The following is a 13,357-nucleotide window of genomic DNA, read 5'->3' as shown; positions in this document are numbered from 1 at the left end:
CTGACACTTGAGCACTTGATGGGTTTCATTGTTTTTATTTATATATTTTCATGCAGTTATACCATTGGTATCTGTGAAGTTGCTTGATATTTTCCCAGTCCTTTACCTCTATCCAGAAGAATATTGTTGCTGAGCCTTCTAAAAGAAATAGCACTGTCAGTATACACAATGAATACCATAAAACAAAAGGAAGCATAAAAGAGTCTAAATTTAAACTTTCAGACTTATTAAATGGGGCTTAAATAGGTTTAAATTGTAAATATTGACATAATTACTTTTTATTTAATGGAGCTGATCCTACCACCACCATAGAAATAACATTTATAATGACTTCACAAAGGGCAGCATCAGGCTCTACGTGCATATTATTACAATTATGGTATATCTTTATATGTTTAATCCATTATAACCTTGCTATTCTCTGCTTTTTGTAAACTGCGAGTGTTGAGAAACAAGCGTCTTCCATATTTCTTGTAGGCCTATGTTCCAGCCATCTCTCAGAAATAAGCCACTTTATGTACAAACTGTGCAATTAAAAGAGAGCCTTTTTGATTGAAAAATTTGAAGGAAAGAGCTTCATATCTTAAAGCTATTTCATTGTTGTTTAGATCTCTTGATATTTGAAAATAATGTTTACACATTTACTGGGCTGAGCCTGTAAATTATAGAAATAATGGTGACCTCTGTACTAACATTCATGCTGTTTTAAAGCAGCAGTTCTAGAATCTGTGTCAGTGGACAGGACAATTCCTGAAAGCACCTCGACTGTCGATACCCCTGAGCTTTCCCCATGTCGATCCCCCTCAACTCCACGACATCTCCGCTACCGTCAGTCAGGAGGTAAGAAATATTGTCTTGGAAGGAGACTACGTTATGTATTTCTAATTCCTTTTCAATCTCTTGCAAAGATTATTTTGTAAATAATGTGGTTCGTTTGTGTGTCTCCTTATTTTTCAGATGTAAAAAAGCCAGCAGAATGTGAATAACAGTACTCTAGTTAATTGGTATATTAATAACAAGAGTATGAAAAGCATACCGGGAGTTAGGAAGTGCTGAAATGAACTGTAATATCTGGAACAGCATGTACCTTAAGTCAAGAATAATATTGACTCAGTCCTATTACGTGAATTCTCAAAAACTTGACAGATTTGCAGGAGCTATTATGGGGGCACATTTTGGGTGCCATATGTGAAGATTAGATACAGTCGTTTCCCATTAACAATAATGGGAGTTGTGTATCTGTTCCTCCATGTGTGGCACTGAACATTTACAGATGGTATCAGATTATTCATTCCAATATGTGCGTAAATTGCTCAACTGAAGAGGAAAAGCAAGAGGTGGATCTTCTAAAAGCTCTCACATGGTTCTTTCAAATTACTAACAGAACTACTTGCTGCATCTGTAAATGTTTAGAATGTTGAAATCTCTTGAAAACTAGATTTTAAGTCTACTATTTCATGTTTGGGAGAAAATAACCACAAATATAATCCTCCTCAATAATCACTAATAATTTATGAAACATTTTATAGTAATTTTAAGCCAACACCAAGCTTTACTTATTGGCATAGTGTATGGTAGTGCAACATAATATTTGGTTTGAAAACTGGAAATGCAAAGCAAAATCATTTGAATGGAAATCAGAGAAGATATTCACAAAACTTCTTGCAAAGTGATACCAGTAAATTTTGAAAAGCTCTGCTAATTTTAGGTAACAACCAGGTGGAAATCTTAAATCTTGTTGTTCAAAATATATCTATGTAGAATCAAGACCATTTTAGAGCCCAGTCTCAGAGTTGTCATCCATATGAGCAGTTTCAGTGAAGTCTCATAACTTGCTTATTTCCTTAATATAAGTTTTTTACTTTGATAGGGTTGGCTATTGAAAATTGATTGAGAAGTAAATTAACCATCCCCTCTATTGTTTCAAAATCATTATTTTTAAGCTGTTATTTCTTAACTTTCATATTTGTTGGGTTAATCTTTTTTCATCATCTTGGCACCATCATAGACTTTGTTAAACAGCATTATTTATTATTGTGATCTGGTGATAAAATTCAAATGGCAAATATGGTTTTAATATTTTTGTCTCTATAATACGAATCCTTTTTCAGTGAGAGTATAAAATACGCACATAAGTAGACGCATATATATGTGAAGTACTGTGTATTCACTATTTACCATATGTGCTGGAGGAGTGGGGAGTATAAACATTTATATGCTTTTTTTTAAAAAAAGGAAACACCAATACAAGTTGTTGATCTTTATTTGCCTGTTCCCTTTACAGTACAGACTGCTGACAACAGCCACTGTTCCGTTTCGCCTGCTTCTGCATTTGCTATTGCTACAGCTGCAGCAGGGCATGGGAGTCCACCAGGTGAGAACAATTTTGTGCAAGAAAAATGTAGATAGTTTCAACAGGTAGAGCTATCCTACATGCATGTTCACCTCAGTTTGAAGTAGCCACTGGTTTGTTCTTTAATCTCCTGGGTATTTGACTCTCTGGAACAGTCAGGCATCCATTCTGAATGGACATTCTGTTGAGATCTATAGATCTAGATACGCTTGACAGTACAGGAGAAGATAGATGGGGCAAGGTCTAGTTTTCCATTTCTGTGTATAGAATTTATGTGTCTGTCTAACTGACTGTAAATGGGTCTTGTAGATTCCCCAAGAAGGTTAGATGGGATATTTCAATTCAGGACTCATAGGTTCTGTTTCTAAATCCACTGTGGTCTTACTTGGTGCCCTTTGGCATATCACTTAACTTCTCTGATCTAAATTTTACACTTCATAACACTAGTGTAAATCTAGAGTAGCTCCACTGAAATCAGTGCAGTTACTCTGGATATACGTTGATGTAACCAAGAGCAAGTTTGTGTTAGTGTGGTGGTTTACCCAACTGTAAAGTAATACCTGCTTCCTTTGCAGAGGTGGTGACATATAAAGTTTGTAAATCACTTGGAAATCCTGGGTTTAAAAGCAATGATACAAAGCCCATTGAAGTCAGTGACATTGTTTCCACCGATTGCAGTAAGCTTTTGATCAGGTACTAAAGTGTAAAGTTGTGGTGGTTTGTTTGATTGGAGTTACTTGTTTAAAGTCCTCACACACTGAAGAGAGAATACACTTCACACTAAATTTCTGTGATGAACATTGATTGGCTTCTTTACATTAACACCGTGTAATCGCCTTCTGTTTTGGAAGACCATAAATTGGCTATATTTAGTTTCAGAATCATTATGAGCCTGACACAGAGAGATGCTGGATAACAATATATATAAGAAAGTAAAATGTAAAAAAGCATACAATAAAATGTGGGCATTTCAGACTATTCAGACTCTGTATATTGCACAAGTGCAAATTACTTCACTTAGGAAGGAAAATCAAATGCACAACTACAAAATGGGGAATAACTGGCTGGGTGTTAGTACTGCTGAGAAGGATCTAGAGGCTATAGTGAACAACAAACTGAATACGAGTCATCAATGTGATGCAGATGCAAAAAAGGCTAACATGATTCTGGGGTGTATTAACAGGATAGTTGTATGTAAAACACAGGAGGTACTTGTCCCGTTCCACTCAGCACTGGTGAGGCCCAGCTGGAGTACTTCGTTCAATTCTGGGCACCACAATTTAGGAAGGATGTGAACAAACTAGAAAGAGTCTGGAGAAGAGCAACAAAAATGATAAAAGGTTTAGAAAACCTGACCTATGAGGAAAGGTTGAAAAAAACTGGGCATGTTTAGTGTTGAGAAAAGAAGATTGTGGGACAACATGATAACAGTCTTCCCCAATTTGTTAAGTTCTGTTATAAAGAGGACAGTGATCAATTGTTCTCCATGTCCACTGAAGGAAGGACAAGAAGTAATGGGCTTAATCTGCAGCAAGGGAGATTTAGATTAGATATTAGGAAAAGCTTTTATCTATACGGGTAGTTAAACTCTGGAATAGGCTATCAATGGAGCTTGTGGCATCCCCATCATTGGAAGCATTTAAAAACAAGTTGGACAAACATCTGTCAGGTTTACTCAGTCCTGCCACACTGCAGGGACTCAATGACTTCCCAAGTCTTTTCCAGCCCTACATTTCTATTATTCTTCTTCCCTCACCCCCAATGTGTGTATTCATTCTGATACATTCTGTAATTATATGATCACATAGTATTTTTTTCACAGGACTCTTGCCTCATTTAGTACATAGTATGAACAATGCTCTGTGAATTAATCAGGATTGTGTAGTAGTGAATGAGGCTGTTGTGTGTACTATCCCTGCCTCTTTTGCTGCAGATGTTGGCAAATGTGCAGTGACTGAGAAAAGGGACTGCTGGAAAAGAAAGGAGCTTCCTTCTGCAAACCATGAAGATGCTAGTACTTCTGAAACAAAAACAAACAAACAAACAAAAACGGCAGTGAAAAGTGAAAAGTGCTAGGTACCCTAAATATGAGTCACCACTGCTCCCCTTTTAACATAGTGCCTACAATTGTGAGATGGTGAGTGATCCCTTTGTGGTGCTAGACATCCTCAGCTCCCATTAAAGTCAATGGGAGCTTGACTGTTTTGCCCTTTGCAGAACAGGGTTCATACTGCAAAAGATTTTGCTGGTTTTGTTTGGTGTTACTAAACCACAATGCATCAGAATTTAGGGGCTTTCACTCAGGAAAAAACAAAAAGGCAACAGAGGTAGTTAAATGTCTTTGTTTTTACCTGTTCCCATACTTCAGGAAAGATAACTCTGTTTTTGTGGTACATTATAATTAAATGTCTCATGGTGGTTCAGTGTTTTAAAACTTTCTGCCTAAATTCAGTACCAGGCAAATTGGTTGAAACTAAAGTAAAGAACAGAATTATCAGACACACAGATAAACATGATGTGTTTGGGAAGAGTCAACACTGTTTTTGTAAAGAGACGTCACGCCTTACCAATCATTAGAATTATTTGAGGGTGTCAACAAGCATTTAGACAAGGTTGATCCAGTCGATACAAAATACTTGGACTTTCAGATAGCCTTTGCCAAGATCACAACACAAAGGCTCTTAAGCAAAGTAAGGAGTCATGGGATAAGAGGGAAAGTCCTCTCCTGGATCAGTAACTAGTTAAAAGATAGGAAACAAAGAGTAGGAATAAATGGTCAGTTTTCAGAATGGAGAGAGGTAAATAGTGGTGTTCCCCAAGGGTCTGTATTGGGACCGGTACTGTTCAACATATTCATATAAAATAGTGAGGTGGCAAAATTTGCAGATGATAAAAACTACTCAAGATCGTTAAGTCCAAAGCAGACTGTGAAGAATTACAAAGGGATCTCACAAAACTGGGTGATTGGGCAACAAACTGGCAGATGAAATTAAATATTGATTAATGCAAAGTAATGAACATTGGAAAACATAATCCCAACTATACCTACAAAATGAAGGGTTCTAAATTACTGTTACCACTCAGGAAAGAGATCTTGGAGTCATTGTGGATAGTTTTCTGAAAACATCCGCTCAATGTGCAGCGGCAGTCAAAAAAACTAACAGAATGTTAGGAACCATTAGGAAAGGGATGGAGAATTAGACCAAAAATATAATGCCACTATATAAATCCATGGTATGCCCATACCTTAAATACTGCATGCAGTTTCTGATCACCCAACCTCAAAAAAGATGCATTAGAATTGGAAAAAATACAGAGAAGGGCAACAAAAGAAATAGGGGTTTGAAATAGGTTCCATATGAGAAGAGATGAAAAAGGCTAACTGTTCAGTTTGGAAAAGAGACAGCTAAGGAGGGTATGATAAATCATGAATGGGATTGAGAAAGTGAATAAGAAATTATTTACTTCTTCACATAACACAAGAACCAGGGTCACCCAATGCAATTAATAGGCAGCAGGTTTAAAACAAACATAAGGAAGTACTTCTTCATACAACGCACAGTCAACCTGTGGAACTTGTTGCTAGGCGATGTTGTGAAGGCCAAAAGTATAACTAGGTTAAAAAAAGAATTAGTTAAGTTCATCGAGGATAGGTCCATCAATGGCTATTATCCAAGATGTTCACGGATGCAAAGCCATGCTCTGGGTGTCCCTAAATCTCTACTAGCAGCTGGGACTGGACAATGAGGGATGGATCACACGATAAATTGCCCTTTCCTGTTCACTAACTCTAAAGCATTTGGTACCGGCCACTGTCAGAAGACAGGATCCTCCATTTGTCTTATCCAGTATGGCCATTCTTATGTTCTTGTGTTCTATCTCTGTTGCTTTATGCTCCCCTTATTTCTCTTGTTTATCTCATCTCTTAATTCCTTATCATTTATCTGTTGGTTTTACTGCTGTTGATTGTGGCTTATTTTCAGGGTAGCCACCATTGTTATGACAAACAATAGTAATTATTAAAGTGTTTAGTCCATAAATCTAGGTATATATTAATATTTTTTGTCCATTAACTTCAAGGAAATTGACACGTTTCTTTTTTATAATTCATATTGTGCAATACGTGTTCATGGCATTTTAAAGATAAATAAAAATATAGGCCTTTGCTATATGTGAGGAACTCACAATATATATTTGACATTATCCTTCAAGAGATGCCTATGGAGGTGAGGGAAAGGAGTATGCAGGGCCAAGGCTTACAACATTAAAGGAGCATGATAGATGTTTAATTTTGGATGTGTGTGGGTTTTTAAAAAATATTTGATATATTGAAATTTGGGAAGAGCTGGAAATGGGGGCAGGGTTGGAGATCAGTGACTGAGTGCTAACCAAAAGAAGTAGCTTTGATGAAGGACTTAAAGGAAAAAAATGAATTTTCAAGGCACAGGGTTAAGGAAGTTGTTCTAGACTTGGAAGAAGTTGAGAAAATCACAGTTGCGTATGGGCGAAGGCAGCCATGCCTGGCAGCAACGAGATGAGATAAAGTGGGAGAGTGTGAGGCTGAAGCCATGGAGAAGATGGGAATTAAGGATTGGATGTAGGCAGGAATGGGACTGTTCAGGGCCCAGAAAAAGAGGACAAGGAATTGATAGAGCAATGGAAGCCAGTGTAGGGTTCCAATGAGGTGATAACAAGGTTGGAGAAGTTTGTTTGATTGCAGAAGTTTTGACAGTGTATTTGGATAGACTTGATGTGCAATTTAGGTAGTTGTGAAGGCTAGTGAAGAGATTGCAGTATTCAAGATGAGAGATAACAAGGGGTTTTGGAAGTGGGGTGAAAGGGAAGGGAAGAGAAGGATTTGGCACATATTATAGAGGAAGAGCAAGTAGGATTTACAACACGCTGGATGTGGGGTGAAAAGTAGAGAAGGGATTGAATAAGGGCTTGTCTACACTTACGCCATGTCTACAGTAGAGAGCTTATAGCGGCACAACTGTACGAATGCAGCTGTGTCACTTTAAGATCTCTCGTGTAGCTGCACTATGCTGACAGAAGAGACCTCTTCCATCTATATAATTAAATCACCCCCAACGAGCACCGGTAGCTATGTCGGTGTAACTTGCATCGCTCAGGGATGTGTTTTTTCACATATAGCTAGTGGTAGTATAGACGCCAACAACGCTACAGTGGCTAGGTTGATGGAAGAATTCTTCCTTTGACCTAACGATGTCTACATAAGGACTTAGGTTGGCTTAATAATGCTGCTCAGGGGTGTTGATTTTTCACACACCTGATCAATGTAGGTAAACCAACCTAATTTTCCAGTGTAGACCAGGCCTAAGACACCAAAATTGCAAGGCTGGGTGACTGGAAGAATAAAGGAGTAGTAAACAGAGAAGTCTTTCTTTCTATTTCCTTTCTCTTTTTTTCTTTTTTAGAAGGCAGTGTGATTTGGAGGAATGAGCACATGGTTGGGAGTCAGAGAGTCTTAAATTCTAGTCCTGGCTCTGCTGCCATGGGTAGGTTACTGCGTCTTTCTGTAGCTGTAAAAAAAAGCATAATAATACAGGTATTTACTCTTTTAGGATTACAAGGATTAATTAGTTAACATATATACAGTGCCCTGAGAAGGCAAAGCACTATACAAATGCTTAGTAGTAGTAGTATTGTGTATGAAGTATTATTATCTCAGTGTTAATATGTACTTGTAGTTAGTGGATCTTCAGAAATTGGAAAAACAAGGAAAATTCAGAAGTCTTTTTTCAGAATATTATTGTCTGTTTTTTCTCGGCTTGTTATTTTGTGTCCTGTTTCTCTCTATTGCATGTTGATCTTAAGCTGTTTCTTTGATATAGTAAGATATCATGCAATGATTTTAAAAGAAGCAAGATACATTTGGGTGTGTGTTAGCAGAAGATATATACTCTGTTGGGCGATATACTTTTTTATGCAGTATGCATGTAGGTTCTCTATAGGAAACTGGAAGATATTCAGAATACAGTTAAAAATTCTGATTATATTAATTTGGCAGTTACAAATGTAGTCAAATGCAATACTGATTTTATAAATTGTGAACAAAATATATGCTTCATGAGAGCTAGGCAAACATAGTGGCTTCTGCTCTGCTGTGATAAGGATTTGGTTTAAACAATGTGACAGAGAAAAACAACTAAAATTAATGGTGGAGTCTTATCTTTAAAGCATTTCAACTGAACATAGGTGTTAAAAGAACTTGTTTTGACAAAACGTAAATTTTGGGCCAAAATTGTCCTGTCATTGTCCCACTATATTTTTTGCATTCTTCTAGCTATCCCAGTTTCAGCAGAATTACTAGGAATATATTGGGAAATACACTAATTCCTACCTGAAGAAACTAGGAGGACTAGAAATCATACTAATAAATTGTTTTGAGATTCTGAGCCTTAAGAGGTTTGGATAAATTAAAATAAACTGAATGTAAACTGAGCTGAATGTTCCTGCTTATCTCAGCTAAAATGGTTCACATCTAGTTTCTTCATATACTTGTTAGCTTCATTTTTGCCATGTCCTGTTCAAAGTCCTGTTCAGAGTCACATAGGCCACGATTTTCAAGATGCTAAATGCCACAAGGCTGCCTTCCCTCCTTCTAGTATTGATCTTTACTGTAGAAAACATACCATTATTTCACAAGAACAAGGTGACATATTGAGAGAGCCATGGGCTCCCAACCAGAATTCAAGCCATCCAGCATCACTAGATATGTACTCTGATTGCTAGCCCACACTGAAGCCCATGCAGCCATGTGTACACTATTACTGTCACCTTGCTACAGTCACACATTCAGTTGTAGAGTAGACATTCCCAAAAAGACACTGAATTCTGGGACAGAATCATGAGTCTGTTCCTACACCCTATCACAAGTCTGTCATAACCTTTATTAAGAAAAGTCTCTAGAAAAAATCTTCCCTACAATCTATATTGTAGAAAGAAGCAAAACTCAGAACCTTTTATTTTCACTACAGAGTATTTGTGGTTAATGCAATCTGAATCTGAATTACCCGTGATTTTGGTTTTGCAAAGCAAAAGCCCATCAGCTCATCTCTTCTTCACTGCAGAGTGCTCTGTCCTCCTCCACTTTTCTGTTGCTTACATAAACTAAATGCAAAAGCAGTCATATTATCTTTAGCATGTCTGAGAATTTTTCTTCAGAACAAATACAAATGCTACTCTATTAATCAGCTAGCTGAGGCTGGTAGGAACTAAATGCAGCGAACTCCCTTTGAGATGGAACATGAAACTTCAGAATGTACAGTAAAAGACGACCTCAAGACCACACTCAGAGAATGCTGATGAAAACTTAGGCCTGCCCAGGTTTCATTGTTAACACATGTAACAAAGTCTACAAGTTGAATATTTTATGGTCCAGTGGTGTCATATATAATCTGTTAAAGGGGACAAATTCCATTTTTAATTATGGCCTTTGGGGCTGGCATACAAAATTAGGTCCATATCCTATTCTCCATCAATAGCAAATTTTCCACAGATAACAAATGGAGGATTATACAAAGCATGAAGGTAGACTATGGCCCTTGGGGAGCAGAATATGTCTTTGTGTAATGGCTAAATTTTTAGTTAGTAGAGTTGTTTTTATATAAGAATGCCTCAGTGAGGTCAAAATATAATGCTAGCCACTTTTAGGACCATCTCTGTTTCTGCTCTTTGTTTATCTGGCCATTTGTACATACAGTTTCCTAAACTGCACATAATTATGGTAATTGCATAATCTTGTCACACCGTTGGGCATTAATTTGAACATCTGGCTCCTAATGTGTCAGTATTTAATCTTAAAATTCACTGTCCCATTGAGATGAGCAAGGGAGGTTCACATCTATGAGCGCTCCTGTTTCCAGCTGTCTGGAAACACATGAAGGCAATGTAACATGAGTGTTGGCTTGTTTACACTCAGCTCTTTTTTGGAACTTTTTTTGCAGCAATAAAATACAGAAATGTACTTTTTTAAAATGAAAGCTTGTGTCTGTAAAAATGAAATCTCTCACAGGATAAATACTTCAATTGGGTCAGATCCCTCCTCTGAGCTGGGTGTTTGACACTGTTGTTATAATTAGTCCTGCTTGATTCACATTACAGTTGTTGGCAAACTTTTATTTGTCTAAAAGTAATGATTCACATTTCAGTTAGATTTACGTATTGTTCCACTGGGTAGTATTTAGGTCTTTCCATTCAGGTAAATCAAGCACAGACTAATTAAGACTGACTATATAATTAAATGTCTATAATTAGCTTAATGAAGTTTAACATAAGTTTTTGGTGAGTGTTATTCAGCCCCTTTCAGGTTGTGACTGGCATTGTTATTCTATGATCAATGAAACCATTAGCCATCTCCCTAGTGTGATAATAATTGTGTTTTATTTTGTTTGTTCTGGCACATGCACTAATTGTAGCAATTGAGTGATGCAGCTTGCGCCAAATGATACACAAGAGATTCTCTGAATAGAGTAATGTGTGTACATATGATTGTATATAGAAGGGGCACCTTAGCTTTATATATTTTTGCCAGATGCATTCAACATGATAAAATTCAAGAACAACTAGAGATGTACATACAGACTAATGAAGATTCGTGTTTTCCAATAGATTGCATTGATTTCTCAGTTGTAGAACCTACATTGCATCACATTCCATGTTCTCTTTGTTCACTTGTAATATTTTATAAATTCCGAGCATATCTCACTGCAGGCCAATAGAGTATTTTTTCTTTTTCAGCTATATCTATTGTAGACAGATGAAAAGCACAAATTTCTCTGCAGGCTGACAGGGATCTTGGGAGAGGTTTCAGGAAGTAAAACATCTCCCTGCCACCAAGTGCAATAGTAGCAGTGTAATGTTGTGTCATCATGTTGTGTCACATATCGGTCCTACAACAGTCATAGGGGAAGTTAGTAAACTGACTGGTGTAAATTGTGGGTATTGCTTTTACATAGTGAGAGAAGAGTCAGCAAAGGATTTGCAAGCTCTGCTGAATCTTGTGAGGAAATGATTATGCTATATGGCTGGGGCTCTGTATGGGGGTCTACGGTGGACAGATGCCTACATAATATATGGAAGTGTTATAGTGAATACATTAGCATTTCTTATCAAGTCTGTGAAAATCTTTGTCTACAGAGAGGTAGATGTTCATATAAACAAGTGGTGTTTTATTTTTCTAGTTCTGTGCAAAAATATTCATATTCAAACTGGAACCAGAAAATATTAGCCTTTTTACAGCTAGTCTTTGGTATACTGACACTGAAACATAAATGTTGCCATTATGTCAGAGTAAAGACAGTAAGTTTGCACTCATACTACTTCTCCTGATCTTCAGTAGTCCTTTCCACTTAGCAGAAGACCTATGTGAAACCTGTATCTTTTGTAGCAATTGTAGTTCAGGCCTCAAAAAAGAAAAAACAAAGGTCCTGTGCTACCCATACTTATGCATATGATTGTCTTTAGTCATGCTAGTACTCTCATTGAAGCCAGTGGGACTGCTACTCATGGGTGAAGTGTCTTGACTGAGTCCTATGTCATGGAGACAATTAATGAGGAGTGGGAAGGAGGCCTTCCTCTTGTAGGTTCCTAATTAGGGATTGCCAAACCAGTTCCATTGATTAAAAACTGTTGTCTTCCCCTGAGCCTTCACCCATTTTCAGAATCAAGCTCAGACCAAATACCTTTGGGGTTCTGAAGTGTTTAGAAGTGTTATGTGTTTGTTGTTCTTTTTTTTACTACTGGTCCTAGTCAGAAACAGTCCAATTGTGCAGACTCAGCAGACTTGGATAAGCATCCAGACTTGAACTCTGAAGCTTTTGGAATTCATCATCTTGATTCACAACTTCCTAGTGCAGTTGGGTGAAAAATATTTATTGAATAATTTGACAGCTAACATTGTCTTTCGTCAAAGAAATTATATGACAAATGATTAGTTACATTATTCACTTAGCTCTGCTGCCTGGTGGGCTTGTGGGATGGGGATGTTGGGTTGCACATATACAATTAAAAAAGTCAGGGAATGCAAAAGTTAAGATTCCAATGGCAATGACCAGTCAACTGCAGTACATATTCTGTGTGTTTTATGGTATTTTAGAAGCCTGCATAGTGATGCTACAATTAAAGTTAGAACTTCCCTTCCATTATAAACTGGATTTTGACACCCTATCCTCATCCTCCTTCCCCCTGGAATTTGCATGTGTTGTCTTTTGCCAGAGGATAATTTTGCTGGAAAATCAGGGCTGAAATGAAAATAGAGATAAAAATTAACTTGTTTGAATCTGTCTTCTAATTCAGCGTCCATGAACATTATTTCTTTCCCCTTGACATTCACCTACTCTGTGATGAATTTGAATAGGCTTCTATTTTTTGTTCCTGAATCAAGAGCTGTTTTGAAATTAACAAAACTGTTGCTTAGCAATTCTAGATAGCTGAATGGCTAAATGAACCTCCCTGTGCAGCTATTGTAAAGAAGTAACTTTGAATTAAAAATTATAATTATAATTGGAAGAGAAAATTGAAGTTCACCTTTGTAATAAATAACACATTCTGCTGTCATACCAGTAGCCCAACTACATATGAATCTTAGTTTGAACTCAGAAACATCACAGTATTATGCAACACATCAAAGTCAGTTTCAGGAATTAGGGGCCCAGCTGTTACATGGCTGAGGAGAATATGTCTGAAAGCTGTTTGGAGCATAAAGGAGCATTGCACGGAAGGACCTGTAATCTCCATGAGTGGCACCTGTGATTAGAGCAGCTGCAGTTCCTGGCAAGTTACCATTGCTGCCCTCATGTAGGCAGTTGGCTTGTTCCTGAAGATGACCTGTGTATATATAAGGAAAAAGGTGAGTGCTTTCTGGGTCTCTTCAGTGGTTTCCTCACACTTGGCTCATGCAGAGGTGAGCCATGATGAGCTTTGTGAGGCAGGGAGAAGAGACGATTTTTCTGTTCCCAACTTGAGATAAAATGTTGCCTG

General features: G+C 37.4%; 1 protein-coding gene across 1 annotated transcript in view; it reads left to right on the top strand.

Annotated features, from left to right (window-relative positions):
* The window catches only part of RASGRF2 (Ras protein specific guanine nucleotide releasing factor 2), a 183,517-nt gene that overhangs the window by 108,634 nt on the left and 61,526 nt on the right, over positions 1-13,357 (top strand). The window contains exons 16-17 of the mRNA XM_067568794.1: positions 712-840; positions 2,285-2,374. Of these exons, the coding sequence (XP_067424895.1) occupies positions 712-840; positions 2,285-2,374 (219 nt within the window). The remainder of the gene's footprint in view (positions 1-711; positions 841-2,284; positions 2,375-13,357) is intronic.

Source organism: Emydura macquarii, unplaced genomic scaffold (genome assembly GCF_026122565.2).
Source record: "Emydura macquarii macquarii isolate MOO-44397 ecotype Brisbane River unplaced genomic scaffold, CSIRO-AGI_Emac_v2 contig_2897, whole genome shotgun sequence".
Classification (NCBI taxonomy): domain Eukaryota; kingdom Metazoa; phylum Chordata; order Testudines; family Chelidae; genus Emydura; species Emydura macquarii.
Note: the sequence above shows the minus strand (reverse complement) of the source record. Positions and strands in the feature narration are given on the sequence as shown.